Genomic DNA, 19,260 nt, shown 5'->3' on the forward strand with positions numbered 1-19,260 from the left:
TGGGTGACTGTTTTCAATACACACAAATTTAAAAAAAAATACCAAAGACACACATCAGAAGGAAAAACCAAGTGTCTTACTAACAAGTGGCCAAAAGGAAAACAAACACTGGTTAGAGACAGAATTCTGAGAACATAGTTGTATCCATTGGATAACAGAAACAGCCACCATACCCTTAGGGTTATTCAAATCAGATAAGTGGCAGAATTTCAACCAAGCAACTGAAGGTTTAAAATGCAAAATAAATCTCCAGCCAAAAGTAAAAGAGAAGGAGAGAAGCCGAGTATGAGGAGTAGCAACATGGTTGTTGATATTGGAGGAAACTACTCAAAATGACAGATTTGTATGGCCTCCCATTCTCAGAGAAGTCAGGCAAAACTAAGTTGGCTGAATACATGAGTGAAATACACTTGAATTTTGGTAAACACAAAAGTGAATCCCACCACTGGGTATAGAGTTAAAACCCTCAAAGTTACTTTTACTTTGTTTTTACTTCTTCTTTAAGCTTGTGAATCTCAGCATAAAAGCAGTTTGATAGAGTTGAACTCTATTTGATAGAGTTAAATCCAACTAACAGGAACAATGACATATAGAAAAAACTATAAAACCAAACATGAACAGAAGCTATATCAATTTCATCTTGCTACAGGCTTTGGTGAGGTTACACTTTGTTTTGACCCAGGTCACTTAGCCGAACAGTTCTTGGAACTTTAGCATCACCTCCTGTTTCATCTTGGTTGCTGCTCTTTCTTCTGCAAAATTTCCTTTTCCTAGATTTTGGGAAGGGCTGACAGACACAGCTTAGGAAACGACCAAAGCAGGGTGGTGGTGATGCCAAGGATGTCACTGCAGGTGAAGGTGGCCCAGGCTCCTGAGCCACTGAGAGCTCACAGGGCTGGATCTGACATTCCAGATCCATCACACAGGGACTCTTGTCCTGCTGTCTCTGTACCCTGTCCTGCAAGTAGAAGACATAAATTTAAAACTCTCAAAACTGAGACCCATACGTAACGACATGATCTCTGAGTGAGTACTTTCATATTCCATCTGGGCCCAAGAATCCCAATTTGTGTCTCAAGATCTTAATCCCTAAATCCTCCTGTCAGATGAGAAGCTGTCATTTTTCTTATGGAATAGTAACAATCCCAGGATCTTGCCAACCCATGCCTAATTCCTACCTCATGGTGAAAGACAGAATCATTTTGGGCACTGTGTAGGGCTGGTGTTTTATCTGTAGTTTCATCTTCTTCTCTTTGTGGTGATGCCAAAGGTGTTGGAAGACTCGGGGGGCACTGGGCCTTCATTTTCTCCTTCTTCTTTCTCTTCTTCATTCTCTTTGTCCTTACACCCTTCTTAGGATGCCTATGCTTTTTTGGACGTGGGTCTTGCTTTCCTCTCTGGACTGGGAGCACAGATGGATATTGTGAAATCTTATCTATATGACTTTGAGATGTCCCCTCTAATGGCTCTAATGATGATTCCATACTTCTTTTCAGAAGGTCATTCTCCCAAGGGTGAAGTCTATCCTATGTATCATGAGTATCTGGTAATACGTTCAAGACATCAGTGACACACTTGGGTTTGGAGAATGGTAATTCCCAACCTCTGACACTAAGGGTTTTCTTTGACCTACTATGGTGACCACAGCCAGTTTCTCAGGAATAAGGAGCTTGCAACAAAAGAACCAAGAGTCAAATGCTACAGGAAGTAATTAGTACCATGAATCTTTCTAATACTGCATCAAGTGGGTTGATCTCTAATCTCTCCTCTAGACTTATCTAAACTTTAATGACCTTCAAAAATAGAGTCCTTGGGTTGTTCTTCTTGGCCTATGGATGATAGATTTCCTAAAAGAAGAGAGAAAGTTGCTGTAATTATTCCATGGGCACAGAGTCCTTTCTAATCACACATAACCCATGGTTCACAAAAACTGCCAGATCTAGCATAATCCCTGGGCAGAAATAGCATTTAACAACTTACCAAATTTCCAGAGTAGTAGTCCTAAAAGTAAAGAAATTCTCAATGTATGTAAAAATCATATGGGGTGCTTATTAAAAATACTGATTTCTAGACCTATAATTAGAATTTTTCAGGTTGCATCAGAAATTTGCACTTTTTCCCAGTACTTGGGTACTTTTTATGCATTCTTAAATTTGAAAACTACTATTTTAGAGAGAGTGAATCTTGTATCCTATAGGACCATGAGGATTACTATTTGTAAAAAACAAACAAAAAAAAAAATCCCTACAGATCTTCCCTAATTACTTTAGAACATATGTTGTCTCCTCTGAAATCCTTTAATCATTATCAAAAAGTTTGGTATTTTACCTCTTATTACTTTGTATTATAATTTAACTTCTAAACCTTGTAACTATATCATCTAACCAGATTATAAGCTTCTAAAGGCCAGGAATGCTTTAGACTCAAATAATCTGGCTTATAGCAAATGCTCTTTCCACAAAAGAGCAGAAGGGGGAGAAAAGGACTTTCAAATTAAAAGAAAGGCTCTAAAGGAAGAAGAGATTAAAATATACCTGCACATGTAGACAGTCTGTTGACCCTTAGACATTAATAAAAACAACTAGCTAGCTGAATTCTAAAAAAAAAAAAAATTCATCAATTGATCTTGGGAGAGAAAAGGGGGTGCAGGGGAGGCTCCATATTTTCCTATCACACTAGGACAGCAGGCTATCTAGTCCCTTTTTGACCATGACTAATACTACAGATAGATAATGGTAAAACTTTTGTTGTTTATCTCCTGAAATTACTAGGACCTGGTGAATATAGTGTCATAGTACAGAGTCCAGTGAACAACATTTCAAGTAACTACCAGAGGCAAATGAGGATAGAGATAAAACTCTTAGGTTATATAAGAAACTAAAACCCTCCCTTCTAATCCAAGAATGAATGAAAAATATTCTGAATATTAAAGACTGCACAAGGTTCTGAGGACATTTTTATTTGCTGGGATTTCTGAGAACCATGAGTCCCACCCAGAATGTTCTGTGCTATTCTTGTTTCCACCTTATGTGGTGTTCATGTCATTATTATCTTCACATAGTAGGTGCTTAACAAATATTTTTTGACTAATGGACTAACAGATGATGAGTAAGTGAATGGATGAATGAATCAAATGCTTTCAAAAAACTTCTTGGTTTATGGCTGTAGAGACTAAAGAAGGATTGGTCAATTCTGCAAAAGGATATCTAATACTTTTTGGCTACCTTTCAGAGATGCTAACAACAGCTTCTAGTAACAAATGTCAATAAAACTTTCATGAATGAATTACTGCATTTGATGGAGGCCACATAAATTATGTGCTAAGTTCAAAGAATATTACTCATCATAAGAGATGGTATCTGAGTACAGACTTTACTTATTAATATACTAACAGTGAGTTCTTTATAATTAGGTTTAGTTCCATGCTTACCTTAGGAAAGTATGATAAAATCTTTGAGACTGAGAAAGGTCCATATAGATCAAAATATAGGCTTAAGTTCTATATATTCCACCTAAAGCAACCATAGAGGTAAAAATTATCAGAGCATCAACTATAAAAGCACCCAAGAAGATGGGAGCAGTAGTAAGAAAAAGAAGTCAGCATGACAAATTCAAGCCTCTAACAGTTAAAACCTTGCTTCTCTACCATCTTGGCAATGACCCTGATTCAGGCCTGACCAAGGTTCTACCCTAAAATCTGACCTCTGTTCTCTTTCAGATTCATGCTGTCTTAATGGAGACAGAATGATGGTTCTAAACTGAATCTGACCATGTCACTCCGTTGTGTAAAACTCTGTTCCCTATTCCCCCTAGCAAAATCACACTCAGGTCCTTTGTGATCTAATTCCATACCATCTGTCCAATTTTAACTCCACCTCTTACCCTCAGACATTTTATGCTGCTGCAAAAACACACTGCTTGTCATTTCCTGAAAGCACAGTACTTTTTTTATACACTGTCCTTTTATTTGCAATGTCCCTTGCATTCTTCACTATCTGGCCTAGCTATAATATCAATTTTGAGTAGCCTTAATTAACTTTTCAGGCAGAAAAAGCATTTAGAGTCTTATATAATATTCTATACCTACAATGATCATGTCACTGAATTATTTAATAAGTTGTTTAGATATCTATCAATTCACTAGGCTCATAGCTCCCTAAGGATAGAAACCCTTTCTTGATCATTACCAGATCCCTAGCATCTCCACGGTGGCTAACACTGGAAGGCATTCAGTCAGTGTGGACACTTCAAAATGCAGGTCTTGATAGGCTGCTTCCCAGAATCTGGGTTCTAGAGGCTAATCCTCCCCCATATTTGAATACCTCTCTGAACAAATGAATACACCAGAGCCTAGGGAACAAAGCTGAGCAGTTCTATCCAGGAACTCAGAGCTATCAGTCAAGCAAATAATCCAGAATATATGATGAAATAGCTAACTTCACTCAGGAAAAAAAGCTGGCCAGGCAGTGGTTAACACCATTCAACTGAATTCTATCCTAGAAGCACTTTCCCATTTACTTCCCCTAATACTTCCTAAGGAGGTCCTATAGTTATTTAGACCTCTGACTCCCTATGAACCTACCTCCTTTCTGCCCCCAGCAGACTTCCAAGTCTTCCTAGATTCTCAGCATCCCTTGACCATAGCTACCTCTCTTCCTTGCTCCATGCAGAGCTTCCCCCAAATCTCAGAGATCCCTGAATTTCAAGGTTTACTCAGAATCACCTATCTCATTTCCACAGGGACATGCCCAACTCCACATCTTGACTCTTATTTTTAGTGTCCCTACCCCGAGGAAATTCTTCCCCAAGATCTAGATTTTAGATATCACATGCAAGGATGATATATTCAATCCACTTGGGTCTTCCTTCAGCCTAACAAGATACAAAAGAGTATTGGACCATGGTGAATCTAACTGAATGTTAAACACATGATTACCCTTGATTTCACACATCACAAATAACTGAGTATACAATACCTATGAATTCACATGTCATAATTTCTCTCCTCAACGCTGTTGCACTTTAACTTTCTTTACAATCGAGTTTTCCTTATTTTTCCATTTCTTTAAGCAGAGAATAATAAAGCCCTTGGATGAAACTGCTGCCTAAGCAGATTTAGAGCCAATTTAGAAGTCCTAAAAAAACAAACTCTTGGCCACTGAACTTTTGGCTGGTCCTGAAGCAGAGACTAGATTCCACTAATCATTATTGACAGTGAAGTGATTATGCTTCTTTAAAAATAGGAAAGAAATGATTGGCATGAATCAACTTCGCTTCTCAGTGACTTTCTAGAGAATCAAATAACTGAAGCATCAGACAACAATTTTCTTTGAAGATGACCTTTCTTTCAAATTAAGTGAAAGGCTGAAGTGTTAGTCTCAAAGGGAAAGAAAATGAATAATCTGCAAAGGCAACTACTAGTTCCTAATATACAGTGAAAAAAAAGTAGAGAATAAAATGTGATAGTAAACATCACAGATTGTTGCATAAGAAATGAAATTTTATATTCTCAGGGTCACATTGAGAGCACACTATGAATCAGGCACTGGGAAAGGAACTCTTTGAGCTCTTTGATATGATTATCAAGAAGCTTACACTGATCAACTTAATTTAAGTCAGCTCTTTTTTTTTTAACTTTAGCAAGCATCATAAACACAGGCTTTAAAAAAAGATTATTGGGCCCACCTCTACTATTGCTGACTTATAGTGGGTCTTTGTCCAAGTGAATTTGCATTTCTAATAAGTTCCTAGGTGGTGCATTTCTAACAAGTTCCTATTTCTGGAGACTGCACTGAAAACCCCTAAATAAGATTATCTCAGTTGCAAGATAAGACACACTAAGTCAGAACAGGTAAAAAAGACAAGAATTCCTAAACACTTATTAACACCAAATGTAACCTGTATAGGCTCTGAAAAGGTTGTCTGCTAGGTAGTAGTATCCAGCCATGCCACCCACCATCTATGTTTTGGGCTTTCTGGAGGATACCTTGATACTGTACTTGACTACAGGTCTTTCTTCCATGGGGACCTCAGACCCCAACAGTTCCTCTTCTGGTTTCATTCTTGAAATGTCAGAGACATTCTCTAACAATTTAAAAGCTAAAAATGCATGCATAACTATGCAATAGTTTTACTTTTCTAAATAAACTATTTCTATATTATGTCTTTATTATGTCCCTGCTTTTTTTTCTAAAATTTTATCATCTTAAAACTTTACCCCTCTGGGCTGAAAATCAGTGCAGAAAAAGAGATGCTGTAACCTTTGATTTAGCCTAATAAACAGTAACAACACTATACTCTGTGGGTGGTTAAATCTGATAATATTTTGTGCTGAATTTTCTGTAGTGATTCAACTAAAAATCCTATTGGCCAGCCACTAGAATGCATTCAGATTGCCAAAGTTTTATATTTCATATTTGGTCTTAAAATAGCCCATATTAACTTGGTGTTTTTATTTACTAACCTAAATACTTCAAGTAGTTTATTCCGAATACAATTTAGGATAACTATTTATATTTATGTTGTTTAAAAATCTCTGCTGGCTCACAACACTACAGTGCTTAAAATTCCCATTAATAGGGTAGAAATGCTAATGAGAAAAACAAGATGTTATAAAAAATGCATTATTAGAACCACTGCAATATGACTGCTTTTTATAGTTTCTTGGGAACTAATTCACAACTGCCTCCTCTATGCCTTTCTTCAACCATCAGGGTCCCTAGAAAAGCAAGTCAAAGCCACTCAGAATCACTGAATCTTTGGTCACATGTAATACTTCCAGGGTTCCTAACTAAGGAGTCCATGATCCTGGCTCTCTCTTCATATTTTTTCTAATAACTGCCATGAAGCATTCCAGAAAACATTAGCACTTCCTTTTTTAATCTTAAATTGCTCATAGCTTCCAAATTCTTAATCTATAATTTTTCATAAAATTCTTTTGAGATCCTCTGGTGAAGATAAATGGCAAGAATTATTGGATTTTAAATTGTGATCCTTCAATGTTATATGCACTGGATCATAACTCTATGGCTTTGGTTCCCTCATAAAACTAAACCACAAAGCCATTCTTTTCATTTCAAGCTTTACAGCACACAGGCCCATGGGTGAAGCAATATAAACACTCTTGAGTAATTTCTCAAAACCAAATCTCCTCTGCAAAAACAGACTTGCAACTCAGTGGTGTATAATCTCTCCTCTGAACCTGTAAAGTTTGTAGTTCTCAGGCCACCCAAGTAGAATGCTGAGAATAATGTTCATGTGTTGAAATGAAAAAAGCATATGAACTGTCTATAATTATAGTTCTGGGGTTTAGTCCTATCTCTGCCACTCTGTTGCCCCAGATGAGTCACCAAATCAGGTGATTACTTATGGGCAAGGGTGGAACCTTAGGTATACAGAAATATTTATTTCACTTTAGTTCATAAAATTAACTAAAATCAGTAGTTCATGAACACTTTCATAATTAGTTCATGAACTGCCCTCCTTTTAATTTATTGTGCTAAATGTACATTTTTAACACATAGTTCTTGGGTATATAACCAGGAAATATGTACATAAAACAAAGTATGCATATGAATGTTCTTAGAAGCACCATTTATAAAAGCAAATTCTTGGGGAAAAAAACAAAAGTCCATTGTCAGGATACAGAGGTAAATTCTTGCAAGGGGATAATAAATAATAGTCAAATAAAGAAATTTGATTATAAGTCATAAGATCACTATTCCAGAAAGGGTCCTGCACCATTTTCAAAGAGAAGGAATGCAGGAAGGAGAGGCCAAGAAAAGTCAGAACAGAGAGGCATTGCTGCATTACCCTTCTTCAGTCACATATCCAATTAGAGCTTAATCTTTTGTCCAATCATATTGCCACACTGCTAAGAGCCACAGCCAAGTAATATGATGCATGGCATTTTGGGTTGAAAGGTGACGCCAGCTAGCCATTGAGATGATATGATTATGTTAAGATTTGCATTCATATGGATATGGACTCCTGCTGTTCACCTCAGCCTGCTACGGGACTCCTGGAGAGTTCCCATTGGTTGGGGAAGTGCAGCAGGAGGAAATTCCGGGGCAGGAACTTCCTCTGGGGTTCCGGGAGAACGCTGGCGCGTGTGTGGATCAGCAATCTTCCCGGGCGCGTACAGGGCATTGACGGCAGTTTCAAAAATAAAGTTTGTTCCTGCTTAAGTGGCTCATGATTTTGTGCCCAGCCATACTGCAGCACCACACAGCTGTCTAAACTTCTTCAATCCTAAGGTTAAAAATGGATAGTTCTCTCTGGGTGTTTGGGTCTTCAGTCTAAAGGCTCCCATGACATGTAAAACTATAATTAAATAATTTTTTATGCTTTTTTCTAGCTAACCTGTTTTTTCTCATATAGGTGGCAGCCATGACACTTACTGGTGGGCAGGTGAGTGATCCCTTTTTCCATACTTTCACAGAAATCCCTTCTACATTTGTCAAGTGAAAAGAATAAGTTTCTCCTTTCCTTACTTACCTCTCATTCTTCCAACTATAGACACACACACACACACACACACACACACACACACACACACTCATGAACATACCTATTTTCTTTGATTTTTGCCTGCTCTTCAACTCTTCCAATCTAGATTCAGATTGAACACAGTAAACAATCACAATCATTAGGCCCAGGATTTCTGTTTTAGACATTAGGAGAGAAACAGGCACAATTTAGTTAGATGATAGCACTTTAAAGTTCCTCTAAGAATTTTCCTCAGAATTTCCATTAAAACTGAGATTCATTTGCATTTTATTACTTAAAATCACCGAAAATAGGAAAAGATAACCATTTTCAGAACCCACATAGAGTAATACAAAACTGTAGGATTAATTTTTTAAATGTAAACTACAGTATTTGAAGCAAACATTTTAAAGGAGATATTTTACATTTTTTGAATTAATTAAACATAATAACTGCTTGGGGAGGTCCTAGTGGAAGAAGCTGAAACATGAAAGTAGACCTGCTCACCAGAGAGGACAGCCCAACTGCAGGTGCTGGAAAGAATGTCCAGTCTGGCAGGCAGAACAAATCATCTGAAGAATATGACAATAAATGAGGTGATAATGCAGCCAGGGAACTGGAATCAGGAAGCTAACATGAAATAGTGGGAGTTCACTCAAAATGTTAGCCCAGCATGGTGCCAAGGGATCCAGAAGCAAGACAGTGTCCCAAATTATTACAGGCAACATCAGAAAACCTAATCCATGATAGAAGAAACTGAATCAGCTTGTGGTACAGGGGCTGGACCCTGGCAGCTGAAAGAGAGAAGGAATGGCAAGTGTAAGGTTAGATCTTAGGGGTACTTAGAGGACCTTGGCAAAACTGACAAATTCCTAAACAAGGAACTCAGTCCTGGATAATGAGAAAGAATGCAGGTCCAAGAATTGCAATGTAAGAAAGAAGCTGATCTAAGGAACAAGAGACATATATGATGTTGACAGACAAAATCAGGAAAACCAGACCTATCTATATTTTCAATATTATTGCCCTGAAACTTTCTAAATAGGTACATTATTCTTATTTATGCCACTTCCTTTGATTTTTGCCTGCTCTTCAACAACCACAAAAAATGATTAGAAAAATCCATGAGTTTGTTTTAATGAACCTGACCTACAGTAACAAGATTGGTTATTTTTGCTGCCCTGTCCACAGTAGATTAGGGGGGTGAGGGTGGGGAGAAGGAACATTTTCTTATTTTGTTTTCTGTTTTTAATTAGTATTTAAATTTAACCTATGTGCTACAATTAATTTTTATTTATTTATAACCTATGGGAATGAATTGCCTTTTCAAATTTCTTCTAATCTCAGATACAAAGACTTTTCATGGCCTTGTCCTCTCTCTAAAGGACAATAAATATGTTTTTCAAGTCTTTGCCATTCTTCTGGGAATAACAACTTCTAACATGGCCCCAAAGCACTGAACCCTGATAATAAAAATGCAATATAAAAGCTACTTTTTGTATTTTATATTCAGCACACCATTATGATTTACTGCCTGCCAAAAAAGTGGCACACACCCACAAATGTCTGTCATATCCATGACCCAATTCATTTGGGAGAAGAATCACCACAGAGGCATCCTAGCAAGTCAAGGATCTTCTCTTGCAGTATGAACACTGATGGAAAGAAAGTAGTTTCATAAACCAAACTTGCTATTTCTACTGCACAAGTCTATCCCTTAAAAGTGCAATGACCATTGGAATCCTGGACCCCTAGAATATATAGATGCCACAGCCATTACCAACTGGCAAGTGACTTCAATACTAGATGTCAGCATGTCCTAACGAGCAAGTGATCTTTCACTGAATAGATATTTATGAGCAACTCCTCTGGAATGCTCCAAAGCCTGATAATTAAGAGCTGTGTGCTACAATTAATTTTTATTTCTGGTTTAGATCTTCAAGAAAGATATTATTTTTATGTATGACATACTCATATATCATGTTTTATCTCAAAGTATTTATAAGGAAAACATTGATTTTACTTTTGTTTTCATTTTTATTTCATTCTCAATTTATCTTCTCTGCCATCTGTATTCAAACCATCATGCTGCCTTATGTTCAGTAAGCAAATATCATAGCTCCTGCAAAGAACCATGGAGGAAAAGCTAGAAAAGGCATCCGTGGATTTTCCCATACATTCTCAAACCCTTAGGTTTACAATCTAAATTAAGACAGTGACACTGAGGTCTCAGCAGTCTTAATGCACCTCTGTGGCCCCTTGTGGGCATGTTAATTTCATTCAACAAATGGTAATTAAATGTCCACTATGCATATGGTACTATTCAAAATTTCTGAAATTAAAAGATTGCAAAATATGCTTGTCCAGGTCCTTTCAGGCTTTATGATTTTATAAGTTAGTAAATCTAGAAAACATACAGACCAGAGAGTTTTTCTTTTGGGTGGTTTTTAAATTATTATTATTCTCTAAAGGTGATATTATGATACTGAAACGAAAAAAAATCTTAACTCAAAAGAGTCAATAAGTGCCAAATAAGAGGCAAAGGTTTCAAGATTTTTTTAAAGAGAATGCTTTGAATGCCAGGTTTAAGAGCTCCATGCAATAACAATGGTTCTTAAACACCAGCATGCATGAGGGTTTATTAAAACATGTCTCTGGGCCCCACCACCAGAGTTTCTAATTTAGTAGATATAGGGCAGGACCTCCAACTTGATATTTCTCAGAACTCTCTAGGTAATGCTGATGCTATTAGGTCAAGAAACACATCATTGGGTTCAATGCTTCAAGGAAAGCCATCATGTTTACTTCACAGAAAAGTCAACCAACAAATATGATGAAAGCAGTATTTGGGGAAAGTTAATCTAGAGATAGTGGGTAGAATCAACTAGGAGGAGGCTGACAGATTTATTGGAGGCCCCAGAGAGGGCAATACCTAGACCAGAAGACTAGGATTTCAAAGAGGAATTGGCTTGACTGGCACAGAATGGCTATTTGGGGACTTTAGCTTAAAAGGATTCTTGGTGCATGAAATAGAACCTTGAATGAGTCTAAATTTCTACACAGAAGATAAAGATACCTTTGGAAACCACATCTAGCCTTAACATGGAGCTGTCCAGACTATCTAGATATGAAAGTTTCAAAAGCCTATATAAATATTTGTCAATTTTTTCACAATACTTGAAATTTCAACAGTTTGAGTCACCACTTTAGGTTGAAATGAAGATTTCCTAAATTCTGTTAAAGTTATTAGCACATTATCCTGTATCTCAATTAGAAACTCTTGTTGCTTCTGTCACAAACAAAAGGAAACAAAAGTATATTTTCTCTTCAAATTCCAGCTTTAAGAACTTGACTCTCTAATGCTCTCTTTTGTAATGAATCATTAAGATCTTCATTCACTTTAACCAGTAATGTAAGACACAGAAATCTCCACAGCTTTTCTACATGGAGAGGAATGTTACATGCACATCAGCAAATTGAAGGTATGCAATGGTTACCAAATTGATTTTGTAGTTTCCCTTAAAGGGATCCAACTTTGTTTTATTGTCTCAAGTCAGCCATCCAAGGTCTCTTAGCATGCACCCACCCCCACCATTCACCTTTTTCTTAGTCTTTTCCCCAGGCCAAATGTCTCAACACCTTTAGCAACTTTATCCTCATCTGCCTTTCCTTCACCTCAAACCCCAAAGTTATTCCTGACCTCACCCATAAAGTTTCAGAATTTCAGTCCAATAATAGAGGAATCTATCTAAAGTCACACTGAGCATCTTTTCATAAGACCTAAACCCTCCCTGCTTTGTCACCTGTTCTTGTAATTCACAGTATATACCAAAGATCTCATCTTCATTTCTTGATGATATGGAACCTACTGACTCTGAAATATGTTTCTTTGTCAGATTGGGCCTTGTCACAACTCATTCTCCAATATTTAAGAGTAAATTTATATAGCCCCTATAATCTACCTTACCCCTTTCTAAGAAAGAGGAAAAGAAAAGGTGACAAAGAAATTTTAATAATGATCTTTGCTACTTATTGCCAAAAGTGTAACAATACCAAGGAGATTCCAACCAGATTCCCTAGCCCTGCTCCACTATCTCCTCCAGTTTTCCCATGTGAAAAGCAGGGTCTACACAGCCCTGTTTTGCCCAGGTCTTTTAGATTTCTCCTCCATTTTTCCAGGCACTGGTACCCCAGGGAGAAAAGAGGAGCTTTCTATTCTAAATTCTAGTCAGCTGGCCTGAGATTGGCTTGCACATTTTGTTGCCACTTTGCTAAGTGATTGGCCTTGGGCTACATGCTGAGGATACATAAATGAATTAAAAACAAATTAACATGGTTCATAGTGTCATGGAACTTTCTGTCTAGTAACCAAGTACCATTGCCTTGACCTAAAATTTAGACAAAAGATCAGAAAAATTAACGTAGAAATAAGAAATTTGCAAGTCGGCCAGAGGTTATTTTTTTCATAGTCAATGTGTATCTCAGTGTGTAAGAAATCACCTTAAATACTACTTAAGAAAAGAAAAAGGATTTACACCTGTTGCAGCATATTTGATGACCCAAACAGAAAGGCATTTCTAAGTATTTTGTCATGGTATAATTAAATCTCCCTTGATTGTTGCCCCAGGTGTCCTTCCCTCACCGAAATCTATCATTAAAAAAGCTCCCACATGTCAGAAGAAATGGGGAGAAGAATAAGATCCTTTTCCCACCTCTGGAGTTGGTGCTAATAAAAAAATACATTCATGAAATTTTGTTTCTAATACAAACATCAACTTATTGCCTATCAGCAAGAGTCTTTCTTTCAGATTCTTAATTTTTATCTTATTTCAATGAAAATCTTATTTCAAGTATAAAGAGAAAAAAATATCTATAATCTCATTAACCAGTGATAAGCACTTTTAACATTTTGATTTATTTACTTTGGTGTTCATTATTTTTCTATGCACATAAGCATACACTTATACAACCATTTTGCATACCTGTTATGTCATGTACATATAATTTTGGATCTTGCTTCTTTTCCCCCTCACCATTAGAAAAAAATATATATCTTGGATAACTAAATATTATTTGAAAACATCAGCAAGGTTAAGTTTCCATATTTTTAATGCAGTTACTTCTCTCATTAATCTCAGTTCTAATCTTTTATAAAAGATTATAGCAGACTTGTTTCTCATATACTCTAAACTTCACCTTGAGAATACACCAAAGGAAAAGGAAAAGAAAAACAGGAAGGTATAATAATTAAATCTCAAACATGAGGACTAGGACACTTGTGCAAACTGCACTTTCCTCCTTGAAGAGAACTGAAGCAAACTTAGAAGAGATGAGGGTAGGGTTCAACTCTTTCTTCAGACTCAACAAAAAGGTCTTTAAAGATTTTAGAGTAGATTCAGTCTCCTGAATATATAGACTCTCATCCTGGGAGTACATAAGACATTAAAACAAACCAAAAGTGAAGCTCAGAATTTCAGTTCAAAAATCTGATTACACAAATACACTACAAGGTTACCTGATTTGGCAGCAATCTATATATTAAGAAAAATTCAGGAATTTTTGTTAAATGGAGTCTGATATGAGCTGATGGGTGATTTCTTTGCAAAAGGACATTTAAAATTTTTTAATATATTTTATTTACATGAAGTTTTCAGGTAATAAACTTTTGTACTTATTTTGTACTTTTGTACTTATTTTAATTAAAAATATATTTTAATTTTCAAATGACTATTATCTTGAATATAGCTTTTATTGTAGAATTGTAATCATTCCAACCACTTTCTTTTATATTTCATCCTCCAAACAGCCTTATAAGATGAGTGAGTAGGCAGAGCATTTTTCTACCCCAGTTTCAGAGATTAGATGGTTAAGATTCTGGAAATGTTAATTGACTTATATGAGATCACAAAGTAAGCTAAAGAACTAGGGTTAGAAACACCATTCTTTCCAGAAAATCTATTTCCAGCATCTTTTATAGAAATATGATTTGTATATATTCTATCCTGTTAAGAGATTTATAGAATTTTATCTAACACAGTCACAAAACACACTTTAAGTGGAAAAATGACTGTCTCAAGTCCAGAGAAGAATGGCTGATATATGAGAACTATATAAACCATGTTCTATGACCAATAATGGATGAAGGAATTTGGTATATTTAGCCAGGAAAGAGAAGATTAGGAGATAAAGAGTTCTTTTAATGTGTGAAAGGCTATCAGATGGATAGGCAAGCAAACTTGTTCCATATTGCTCAAAATATCAGGCTAGAATAATAGTTAGAACGTCCAAGTTCCATCAAGTTCTTATACAATAAAAGATCTCTGTCTTTTGAACCAAAGAAACTATTCAACAATGGAGAAAACTGCTTTTTACAATATAGTAAACACTCAACAGTGGACTACTTAAGGATGCTGTGATGACTTTTGGCTCTTAGGTCATCAGTCTATTTTGCCTTTGTTTTTCTTGGCTCACTAATGCAACATACATTGTACAGAAGGTGACAGAAGAGAAACTACTATGAGCCAGGTGTTTCCAAAGTGTGTTTCCCAGATGATAAGAATCACCTGGGGTAGTTGGTGGGTCCAGCTGAATCAGAGGTCTCAGAGAAAGAGCCTGGGAAAGCTGGGTTTCACTAGTGCCCCAGATGATTTTTATCACCAGGGAAGTTTAAGAAACACTTTTTAAAACATCATTTCATTTTAGTCCTCACTACAATCCTTTAAGGCAGATGAGAAAACTGAGTTCAGAATTACTGAGTAGTGTGCCTGAAGTCACATAGATATTAATTGATGCAGCAGGAATTCACATACTCAGGGAGTTTGATCTGAGGTCTGAGATCTTATTTACCTTTAATAGTTTCTGAAAGACAAAAAGAAAATGGGTAACTTGAAGAAAAGGTTTTATCAGATGTGCATGTTGGATTTTTAAAAAGCAAGTCATTCTTGATATCCTAGGGGACAGGCTTCAGGTGCTCAACATCCTTATATAAAAAATGGTGTAACATTTACATTTAACCTCCACACAAATCACCTCCAAATTACTTAAAATACCTAATACAATGTAAATACCAAGTAAATAGTTGTAATATTGTATTTCCTAAGGAATAATTATTTAAAAAAGGGTAATGTTCAAAACAGATGCAATTTTTTGCACACAAGTATTTTCAGTCCAAGTTTGGTTGAATCAATGGATGCTGAATCCATGGATGCCAAACTCATGGATATGAAGGGCCAACTGTACTTTGTATTTATGGTGAAATATGGATGGAGGCTTGTAATTGATAGTGTTAGGATTTAGGCAAAGAGCTATATTGAAGTTCAGTTGTTGTCTTTCATGAATAATTACAAAAGGTGAGTACTAACCAAATAAATAATTTCAACATGATTACAAAGAAAACAACATTTTTATGCACTTAGCAGAAGCAATTTACATTCATACAATTAATGTGCTAATTTCAGTGATCTTTAACTATTCATTAAAACAGGCCTGGCAGGTCTTGTACTTGGCAACACTTTGTTAGTCATTTCCTGCTATTACTTTATGTACTCAAAAGTAATCAGCCATCTATAATTTAAGACTTTTTCACTAATTAAATAGCCCTTTCTCTAATTATGTCCAAATTAGAGAGGTTACTGTGTGGATAAATATGTTTGTATTTGGCACATATTTTAAAAAATGGTGATTTCTCTGTGGCAACAAAGACCAATAAGTGATGCACAGTCTTTAACATAGACTAGAGAAGAGTGTTATTAGAGTAACAAAGACCCTTTGACTTAAAATCTGAACAGCAAAGGAAAAGCATTCTCATTGAGATGAGTTTTGTGTTTAGTCTTATAAACCTAGCAAAGACTGGATTTGTTGCCCTTCAGGGAATAATACAAGGATCATCTGTTTTCTCAGGCCTTTGCACAAGAAAGAGAATGGAATGAGATTCAGGGAGAAAAGGAGTTAAAGGTTGTGTTTGCAGGAATGTGTTTGCTGACATTGATCAATGGGTAATTTTGTGATTGTAGGTTTATTCACCTAAAGGGTTCAGAAAAACAGATCAATAATGAAGCAATGGTGAAGATGCCAAAGAAAATGTGATTAATGAAAAATATGGTGGAGGTGCAATCTGCCATGTAGTATGAACACTCCTTCATTCAGCACCCCATACATAAATATGTATCAGATGGAAAGAACGAACTCCTTTGGAATGTCATTAGAGACAGGGAGAATCTCATCAGAGCCAATGCTTCAAAGAGCAGTTCCTCATGTCCATGGAAGCAAGTTTAAATTCTCCTGTGTAAAGTCTCTAAGCAGTTCCACTCTTGCATTATGTATGATTCTGACAAGTGGTGTTCTAAAAGTGATTTCCAATTTTATCCTATATGTTATGTTTTAACAATGCTATTTAGGTTAGAATTTTACTTTGGCCATGTAATATCTTATTACATTTAATCATATAGCATTTAACTGTGGTGCAGTAACCTAGTACTGTATAGATAGACAAAGATTTAGTGCAGTCTTACAAAGCTCTATTGGTTTTAAAACCAAAGCTTTTTTCCATAATTTTCATTGTGCAGATTTAATATGTAATGAGTGTTAAGCAGACCCCAGCTCATTACACCTGGGAACTGAAGAAGTAACAATGAGCTATTCTGAAAGTGAATACAAAAATCTAGGACAACTGAACATTAGTGTGGGTTATATTCTTTCCTAGGGTGACAACACTCAAGTTTTTAAACACAAAACTCCAGGAAGGTAATCTTGTGAAGGAATCAAAAGCTTCACTTTTGCCCTTCTTGTCACTTTCTTCATCTTCTTTTACAGAAACCCAGACTTTTCTCCCTAATGACCTTGTGCTTAAGAATGAATTTGAAATCAGTATTCAGCTTCTAAAAACTATCTTATGAGGGAACTTACTCTCCTGATTCCCCATGTTAAGTCTTGTTATTGTGGAATATTAGTCCTGTATTTAAATTCTTTCATCAGAGTATATAGTCTTGAGTGGTACTTGGGTAGCAAATGTGCAGTTTTCTTTCCAGATTTCCTTATTTTTAATGGTTCAGAGATAAACTATATCTGTGATGCATTAAGGATAAAATTAAATGCTTTCAATTAACCTCTTTTTTTTAAAGAGAGAGAGAGAATTTTTAATATTTATTTTTTAGTTCTCGGCGGACACAACATCTTTGTTGGTATGTGGTGCTGAGGATCGAACCCGGGCTGCACGCATGCCAAGCGAGCGCGCTACCACTTGAGCCACATCCCCAGCCCTTCAATTAACCTCTTAATTTGGCCCTTGAGAGCAGTGAGGGATAAGATGATTATTTTTAACCTCTACTAAACATCTTTCCTAAAAACTAAATGATTACCATGTATGTTCCTCTGCATAAACTGTAACATATACATCTAAAAGATATTTATCTGTAAAATGTTACACTTTATGAAAAGTAACTTTATGCTTATCATCTCAGGCAAGAATTCTGCATGTATTTGGGCCTGTACAAATGTGTCCAGTTGACAAATGACTCGCCTCTACAGTAAATATATTCCAAAGATGAAAGAAAGAGATGGAGGATCAATCTATAGATTGAAAGAGACTTTTAAACACTTGCATTAATCTTATTTGGATCCTGATGTAACCAAACAATAAAATGAATTGTACTTATGAGATAATCAAGGTAATTTGAACATTGACTGAAAATTTGTTATTAGTTGTGATAATGGTATTATGGAAACAAGAGTTATTGTCCACAAATATTTAGAGATGAAATGATAGAATGTCTGGGATTTACTTCAAAATAAGTCTTGATATTAAGTACATTGGAGTATTGAAACAAAACTCATCTTTAAGATTGTTGAAGCTTAGTGATGGTTAAATAATAGTTCATGATATATGTTCTCTCAATTTTTGTATGTTTGACATCTGCCTTAATAAAAGTTTTTAAAAAAATTGTTCAGATAAGCAGGCCAAAGTCAGGACTGAAATCCAGCTCAGATTCTCCTTGCCAAATCTTGAAAAGAGACAAGGGTAATATTGGCCCCAATAAATGAATGCTTAAATACTATTTACGAATTGGACCTATTCAAAAGGGGGTCATATTTTTCTAAATCATACAAAGTCATCATGTATTAGTGTTGGTCCTGATCTCACTTAATATTCAAAACAATTCCATAATGCATATATGCTTATAAGAGAAGAACATAAGAGTTAGAGGGGTTAAATAACTTGTTTCTCTAGCATCACAATTACTGGGACTCATCAGAACTTGAAATTAGACTTGTCTGCCCTAGAATACCATGGTTACTCAACAAAAAAGAAACAGGAAAAAAAGAGGGAAACTCACATATTCCCTTTATATTTAGTTGTTTAGAGCATTAAACAAAACATTAAAACACAAAGCCAGTGAGTTTAATAAAAGGCAGTAAACTACCAATCATGTTAAGTAATAGCTGGACTCTGGTATACTTTGGGATGCAAAGCAATGAAAGGAAGGGAGCTGCATAGTGTGATACAGTGGTCCTCAAATTATAATGGGCTTCAAATCACTATGAGAACTTGTTAAAAAGAGATTGTTAGATTCACTCCTCAGTTTCCAATTCAAGGATTTTGGACTGATCTGAAAACATGTGTTTCTAACAAGTTTCCAGGTAATGCTGACGCTGTTCATTTGGGGTACTACTGCTATAGTTAAAAGCTCTATTCACCAAAATGTAAATAAAACTAAATTAAAAAGTCACCAGTCTACAAATAAGTCAGGAGTATTGTCTAAGAATATATAAAGTAGA

General features: G+C 35.9%; 1 protein-coding gene across 1 annotated transcript; it reads right to left on the reverse strand.

Annotated features, from left to right (window-relative positions):
- Nucleotides 1–661: 661 nt before the first annotated feature.
- Nucleotides 662–1,331, reverse strand: LOC308653364 (uncharacterized protein NECTIN3-AS1-like; the record flags this gene model as incomplete). The annotated part of the gene is made up of 2 exons (XM_081301956.1): nt 662–958; nt 1,179–1,331. 2 exons carry the CDS (start codon nt 1,329–1,331, stop codon nt 662–664), a joined length of 450 nt encoding a protein of 149 aa, XP_081158082.1.
- Nucleotides 1,332–19,260: the final 17,929 nt, after the last annotated feature.

This window comes from Spermophilus citellus (assembly GCF_964194105.1).
Source record: "Spermophilus citellus genome assembly, chromosome: 7".
Classification (NCBI taxonomy): Eukaryota; Metazoa; Chordata; class Mammalia; order Rodentia; family Sciuridae; genus Spermophilus; species Spermophilus citellus.